The 8,343-nt window shown below is 41.2% G+C and overlaps 1 protein-coding gene across 1 annotated transcript; it reads right to left on the minus strand.

Moving 5' to 3' along the window:
• Positions 1-1,537: 1,537 nt before the first annotated feature.
• On the minus strand, positions 1,538-2,870 carry LOC148025035 (chlorophyll a-b binding protein type 1 member F3, chloroplastic-like). The gene is made up of 2 exons (XM_087694732.1): positions 2,635-2,870; positions 1,538-2,425 (listed from the first exon to the last, which is right to left on the minus strand). The coding sequence occupies exons 1-2, from the start codon at positions 2,784-2,786 to the stop codon at positions 1,774-1,776; spliced, it is 804 nt and encodes a 267-aa protein (XP_087550858.1). The 5' UTR covers positions 2,787-2,870; the 3' UTR covers positions 1,538-1,773.
• Between the last annotated feature and the right edge of the window lie 5,473 nt (positions 2,871-8,343).

Genomic DNA, 8,343 nt, shown 5'->3' on the forward strand with positions numbered 1-8,343 from the left:
TAAGTGGATCATTGAGTCTTTACTATATAATTTCTCTCCTCCTTCTCTGCGCTATGTTCTAGAAACATACTGTACAAAATGCGACAAGTGCGAATTCACTTTGGTAGAAACTAGAAGTATGAATGCTACTAATTTTTTAACCTACATACAACCACTTCCTTTTCAATTTTCCAAAAGCTCACTATGCCACTTCGCATGTAGATGATGATCTAAAAATTGAAATGTTTTGTTTCTTGATGTGTAGGTTTGTTTCCTTGAAATACATACTGTACAAAATGCGACAAGTGTGAATTAACTTTGGTAAAAACTAAAAGTATGAATGCTACTAATTATTTAACCTAGGTACAACCACTTCCTTTTCAATTTGCCATAAGTTCACTGTGCCACTTCACATGTAGATGATGATCTAAAAGTTGAAATCATTTCTTTCTTGATGTATAGGCATGTTTCCTTGAAATGAAATCAAGAGCCATGGTAGCAAAGCAAAGCCTCCATCTCTAACCCACATTCTCTCTTATTTGAAGTTGAACAAAATGATAGAAAGGACTTGTCAACCTAACTTTCCCTCAGCATAGTGGGAAGAATGCTGAGTTGTGAAAGGACTCTCACATCATGTGCAACACCTACTCGAAACACTTAACCCAATTGATATTTACATTTGTCAAGCCAAATTGGCATCTACAATGCGTAGCATGATCATATTTACTAGCCAGATCAGTGTGGTCAGGCTTGCACACATCGTCAGGAGGCATTTCAATTAACCAATGGCATCACACCAATTAGGAAACCATTAAGGGACATAGTCACCAATTATATTGGAGAATTGATGATTATCAAAGGGCATAACCACCAATTGTGTAGTGCAATGATGTCTTCTTCTGCATTGGATGCTCTGCCTTATCTTCTTTGGAAAGACCCGAGCAAAACATGAACGGGTTACATTGCCATCGCTAGTAGGTAACAACTAGAACACACCACAATTCAAGAGATGACCGAAAAAGGGTCAACGATGCTGCCAAATCATAGTTTTCCGCTTAGGCGTACGACCAGTCTTGCCTCGCTTTCTTAGTGCAACTGGCTTGTGAGTCGTGCATGCGTGGCCCTCACGGGGCTTTAGCATTTGATCGTTCAGTCAGTCGTTCATTAAGGCGCATAGTTTCCAGTTCAACTAAAGAATTACTGTTTCAAAGTTCTTGGGTAGTTTGGGATCTGAAAACCAGTTTCGTGATGCCATGTAGCGTACCTTCTTCCAAATGTCCTACTGCATATTGAAATGATGAGAGCGGCTGTGTAGGTAGGCTCCGAGTCTCCGACCAGTCTTTCTTGTTAGACCTATCTGTTAAAAACCCTCGGTCTATGATCCTTTGTGGAAGGGCGACACACACATACACGGAGAGCGCGAGAGCGATGGTGAACGTATGCTCGCAGGACTGCATAAAACGTCCGTTTCAACCTTAAACGCTTATTTACATATACCTCTCGCTTCTCACACACACACATGCCACACACACACACAAGAATCAAAAGAGAGGGGGCGGGAGGAAAGTCACAGCGGGCGGATGCATTCGTTCAAACAAATGGTCACAGAGGCAGTTGGATTGCTTGATGATCGCTGGAAATTGGAAGAGGGGAGTGCCAAATGGAGAGGCAGCAGTGGGCGCCCACCCACAACCGCGAGCAGACGATTGCGAGCAGGTTTGTCAATCAATCATACTAGCGTTCCGCGCGGCGGGCAGGCGGCTGTGATATGATCATACACTGTGACAGTGTAGCCTACTTCCCGGGCACGAAGTTGGTGGCGTAGGCCCAGGCGTTGTTGACGGTGGGGTCGGCGAGGTGGTCGGAGAGGTTCTCGATGGGGCCCTTCCCGGTCACGATGGCCTGCACGAAGAAGCCGAACATGGAGAACATGGCCAGCCGCCCGTTCTTCAGCTCCTTCACCTTCAGCTCTGCGAAGGCCTCGGGATCATCGGCCAGGCCCAGCGGGTCGAACTGGCCGCCCGGGTAGATCGGGTCGCTCACCTCGCCCAGGGGCCCTCCCGCCACCCGGTAGCCCTCCACGGCGCCCATCAGGATGACCTGGCAGGCCCAGATGGCCAGGATGGATTGGGCGTGGACGAGGCTGGGGTTGCCCAGGTAGTCCAGGCCGCCCTCCGAGAAGATCTGGGCCCCGGCCTTAAACCACACGGCCTCCCCGAACTTGATGCCGTTCTTGGCCAGCAGCTCCGGAGTGACGCAGCCCAGCGCGCCCAGCATCGCCCACCGCGCGTGGATGACCTCCAGCTCCCTGTTCTTGGCGAACGTCTCCGGGTCCGCCGACAGCCCCGCAGTGTCCCACCCGTAGTCTCCCGGGAACTCTCCCGTCAAGTAGGACGGCGGGCTGCCGGAGAGTGGCCCCAGGTATAGAGGGCGGTCGGGGCCGTACCTGCATTTTCATGCGAGCAAGCAACCATCTTGTTAAGATCGGCGCATATCTAACCGCCAGTACTGTTCCTAAACTTAAATAACAATAAGTTCGCTACAACCGCCTCTTTGATCACGAATTACCAAGCTACTAACTGCCATGGGCGAGCTGTTAATTCTATTCACATGGGATCAGATCGATATTATCTAAACTGATGGGCAACGGCGTACCAAATGCTGCCGCTGCTGCCCTTCTTGGACGCCATCATCTGCACGCGCGCCTCTCCCAGGCCTCCCTGCACCTTGCCCGCTAGCTCATTATAGCCGCTAAGAATGGCGGAGGAGGAATAGGAGAGAGCTGCAGCTGCAGTAGCGGCCGCCATATTTGCTGATGAGCAACTAGAGCTGGGCGCCTACGCTCTGTGCTACACTCTGACTATTAGATCGAGGAGTGGATGGAATACCAAATGTGCTCCTTCCAACTATGTTACCTCCCTCAGCCAGCTCCCTCATTATGTAAATACTCATACGCGCGGGTAAGTCTATGCGGCAAACCAAGATCCCCACGGCCAATCGCCTGCGCCCACCTTGGATAGGCACTCGCATGTTTGATGCTGCCTCACGTGGCCCCCTCCCGCGACCCTGTGCCGGGCCTCTTGGTGGCTGTCGATCGACATGCGCCTTCGCTAGCCCAATGGGATTCCTGAATCCTCGCCTCTCATCCGCTCGTATTTCCGCAGAATCACATTTCACGATACAAAAGAGAATTCTTATCCTTGATTTTGCCTATTCTTATCGTTTCTTTTGGGAAACAAGAGAGGGCAAGTAATGTGAGCCTGGGATTTACAAAAGGAATCAAAAGTGAGGCAAATCTTTAACATAATTAGAATAGGATACTAAATTGGGAAATGCTCTTATCTTAAGATCCTAAATCTAGAGTATGAGGCAAGCCTCTAACACACAGCAAGAAAACTAAATTTAAATTTACTAATATTCTAGATTTGGAGTGTGAGGTAAGCCTCTAACACACAAAGATTGAAATGCAAAATTAAAAAAACTTCTTTGCTAATATTTTAAATCTAGAGTGTAAGGCAATTAGCCTTTAACACACACTAATCAAAGGTAAAAATCAAACAAATATTTTTATCTTAATGTCCCTATCCCAAAGTGTGAGCCAAGCCTCAAACACATTGAAATAAACATGGTTCAAATGCAAAAACCCGAAAACTTGATAGACATCAGAAATAACATAGGCGGAAAAAGGAGTTCTCCTTTACCCCACAAACGTGATACAATGTGCACCCTACTTTCATTTGCCTATTCTATTGCCTTGGGTAAGTTACTCACAAATATATGTGTGTATCACGTGGGTTCAAAATAAGGTATTTCTAAAATACTATTTTTATATATATTTTACATACAGAAGGGTGCATTATAAATGGATTATCTACAGATTGAATAGAAAAGGGTTACGTTTTATTGAAGGAAAATTCACAAATAAGGATATTTATATGTAAGTAGGCCTTGAACGCACGTGATGTATAGAATATACATATAGTAACTTCCTTGAGTTCTATTGCATACCTCGAGTTTCTCGCATGAATGAAAAAAGGTCGATGGACTTCTTTGAATCAACTTCATCGTCCAAGCCCATATTCTTAGGACGGGGTTGAGGTCGCCAATTCATTGTTAACTTAGAATCTTTTGATGTTTCATGCTTTAGATTTTTCTCGCTTAAAGATATGCTTGTGGAAAGCCTTTTTTGCCAAAATAGTTACGAATTGACAAATCTTGTATAGCACAGAGGAGCTTTGGCATATTGACTAAAAGAAGAGGGACTATAGGATCGGAGATAAAGTTTTCTAAACTTTTTTATCTTAATATCCTAATCTTGCAGTGTGACATGAGCCTTAAGAACACACGGAATATGAGATTAAATAAAAAAGTAAATTACAATAAAACTTTTAATCATTATTAATCATATTAAACTTTTAAAAAATAAAAATTACCAGTATATAAAAAAGAAGTTGACTACTCAAAAGACTTGAGGACAAAAAATTTTGATCAAAGAAGTTGAAAATAACTCGAAAAGCTTTTGATTTTATATATATGAGAAAATTTTTATTTTCCACTAGAAATTGTTTGACTGAAGAGCTCTTCGATTGATTGAGAAGCATGCAACATATGTATTAGGCCATTATTCGAGAAACCCTCAAATAATAGCATATTATCTATATGGAAACCATTATTTGGATCAAATAATGCTACCTAGCTCAAAATTCATTGGTACATCTAAGGGACATAAATGTTGATCTCCATCATGTGCCAAAGTACATTGTTGCTGATTGCATTTTTCATAAAATTCTAGTACATGATGTGCATAAGCAATGTCGAGATGATGACTTCAATCCTTATCCAAATGATTGTAATATTTTCTCGAATATTTTCACTACAAGGATATAGGGGTATAGTGATGGGCAGTTGCGACGACGCATTTTAGTGGCGTCACACTTAGATTTAAAAAAAAGTGGGTGAAACCCGAGCACGACATTTTGCCGCAAAGAGCAAAAGAGAGTGTGTATTTGGGAGGGAGAGGGAGAGAAAGAGAGAAAGAGAGAGAAGGAGAGCTTCTCGCCACTGCCATTCGCAAAGAGGACAAAGTGCACGAAGGAACAAGAGCGGCCATCACGAAGAGGAGACGAAGAATCCATCCTCGGGCCTTTGCAGTGAGTACATTGCCCCCTCTTGGTTTTTTCATGTTCTTTCTGCTTTTCTTTTGTTTTTTTTTTGTTGAGAATAAGGTACTTGAAGTTGAAAGAGTGAAAATGAGAGAAGGAGAAGAAAAAAGGAAAATAAAGAGAGCACGAGAGAGAGAGAATAAACATGAAAGATAACAAAGAATGTAAGAAAGAGAGAGAGGGAGGGAGGGAGGAGAATGAGTGAGAAAACACAAGGGGGTGAAGAGAAACAAAGAGAGGGTTTGTCGCGAAGAGGAGACGAACAATCCATCCTTCTCTTGGTTTGTTCTTGTTATTTCTTCTCTTTGTTTGTTTGTTTTTTTTAAAGGATGAGGTCCATTGAGGGAGAAAGAGAGAAAATGAGAGAGAGAGAATAAGAAATGAAAAGAGAGAGAGAGATAGAGAGACATTTGTATAGTTTAGGGATATAGATTTAAAAATTTATCTATTAGTTAGTAAGTTTAGTTAGATACTTTGCTTTAAATTGTCTAGATTACTAATTAATTAAGAGAGAGAGAGAGAGAGAGAGAGAGAGAGAGAGAGAGAGAGGTTTGTTCTTGTTATTTCTTCTCTTTGTTTGTTTGTTTTTTTAGGATGAAATGCACTGAGGGAGAAAGAGAGAAAATGAGAGAGAGAGAGAGAGAGAGAGAGAGAGAGAGAGAGAGAGAGAGAGAGAAGAAATGAAAATAGACAGAGACAGAGACAGAGAGATAGAGAGAGATTTGTATAGTTTAGGGATATAGATTTAAAAATTATCTATTAGTTAGTATGTTTAGTTAGATACTTTGCTTTAAATTGTTTAGATTACTGATCAATTAAGAGAGAGAGAGGTTTGTATTGTTTAAATTATTATCTATTTAAATAATTGATTAGTAAGTTAGTAGGTTTGTTCACCATTAGTAAGTTTAGATTTATAGATTTCTAGCCATGATTTCTAGCTGATTTAAAGAGAGAGAGAGAGAGAGGAGAATGAGTGAGAAAACATGAGGGGGTGATAGATTTATAGATTTATTTACTAATTAATTAGTTTAGTTAGATACTTTGCTTTAAATTTTTTAGATTCTTGGTCAATGATTGAGAGAGAGAGAGAGAGAGAGAGAGAGAGAGAGAGAGAGGAGAATGAGTGAGAAAACATGAGGGGGTGATAGATTTATAGTTTTATTTCCTAATTAATTAGTTTAATTAGATACTTTGCTTTAAATTTTTTAGATTCTTGATCAATGATTAAGAGAGAGAGAGAGAGAGAGAGAGAGAGAGAGAGAGAGAGAGAGAGAGATTTGTATTGTTTAAATTGTTATCTATTTAAATAATTGATTAGTAAGTTAGTAAGTTTGTTTATAAATAGTAAGTTTATGTTTATAGATTTCTAGCCATGATTTTAAGCTGATTTAAAGAGAGAGAGAGAGAGAGAGAGAGAGAGAGAGAGGGAGAGTGGAGAATGAGTGAGAAAACACGAGGGGTGGGAGAGAAACAAAAAGAGGGTTTGTTGCAAAGAGGAGACAAACAATCCATTCTCCTCTTGATTTGTTCTTGTTCTTTCTTCATAAAACCAAGAGAGAGGGTGAAAAATAATTCATCCCCCTCTTTCATGAGAGAGAGAGAGAGAGAGAGAGAAGAATGAGAGAAAACAAGAGGGGGTGGAGAGAAACAAGGAGAAGGGCAATAAAGAGAGAGAGAGAGAGAGAGAGAGAGAGAGAGAGAGAGAGAGAGAGAAGGGGGAGAGAACATAAAATGAAGAGTACAAAGAAAGGGGGAGAAAACCAAGACTTTAGTTGATGTTAAATTTTTTGAGTTACGAGAGAAGAAATCCATTCTCAAACAAATTAAGAAAGAAAAAGAGAATGAGAACAAAAACCAATTGTTTGTTGTAACATAGATAAAATGGAAAACGATAATGGTCGTGATGCTCAAGATTGTGAGGCGTATCTTTATCAGCATGTCCCGTGTCCTTGCTCTCAATGCAAGCTGGCAATCAGACAAAAGTGTCGTTTGTCTATAGAACATGTACAACACTTCGACGGGTTTCAATCAGAGATCATTGATCAAGCGATCTCAGACTTTGAGCAAACAATAACAAAAATGTATATCGATCATGCCTTATATTATTTTTGCAGACTAATTGAATATCATATACAAAAACATTAGACATGATCATAATATTTATACAGGGAGGTGATGTCTCATCCCAAGGAGAAATGCACCTATTGCGGCCAGTTAGAAGAGTTTGTGGGCATGTAATGGATGGAGTGCCTGAGCCAATCCACCACTTGGAAGGCATGACCCAATATATGCCATCAATACCAGAGGAGACAAGTAGCCTTTTAGACTTTCCTACAATCTTGGAGCTTGAGATGGAGGCAATGATCGATGCATTGATACCCATGGATGTCGATACATTTGATCCGCTAAGAGAGGAAGCATCCATACCATTATATGATGGGTGTCGAGTATCTCGCTTGAAGATGTTTCTTGCACTCCTAAGTATGAAAGTAAAATATGGGTGGAGCGATATGAGTGTGACCGAGTTGTTCAGGTACCTTCTATGTACGCTTTGTTGATTTCTTTTTAGCACCATTATAAAAAACAATTGTACTTTTTCAAGGTGTTTTATGATTTCTTTTCAAGTTGCTAAAGTATCATATATTGATATTTAGAAATACCATGCCTAAGTCTCGTGATGATGTGCGACATATTTTACGAAAGCTTGGCATGGACTACAATAGCATCCATGCATGTGTCAACAATTGCGTGATGTTTCGAGGAGAGTACGAGACTATGGAGATATGTCCAAAGTTTGGTGCTCACAAGTATCGACAGGATTTTCAAGGGCAAACTATCCCTTAGAAAGTACTTAGATACTTTTTACTTATCCCTTGCATACGTCAGATGTTTCGTATGTCAGGCATGGTGAGCTTGACAATGTGGCATGCGCAGAATAGATCCATAGATGGAGTTCAACGAATTCACGCACATGGAGCCACATTGACTATGTCTTTTCAGGCTTTGCACGAGAGCCATGGAATCTTTGCCTCGGTCTTGCTATGGAGGCGTGAATTCATTTGGTCTTTGCTCAACTTCTTACAGTGTGTGGCCTATAGTCCTTGTTAACTACAATATCCCGCCATGGCTTTCTATGAAGAAAGGACACTGGATCCTTAGCTTTCTCGTTTCTAGCTGCTATAAAGTCAGGAATATGGACATC

This window comes from Lygodium microphyllum, chromosome 15 (genome assembly GCF_053477565.2).
Source record: "Lygodium microphyllum isolate KBCC chromosome 15, Lygodium_microphyllum_v1.1.10, whole genome shotgun sequence".
NCBI classification, from domain to species: domain Eukaryota; kingdom Viridiplantae; phylum Streptophyta; class Polypodiopsida; order Schizaeales; family Lygodiaceae; genus Lygodium; species Lygodium microphyllum.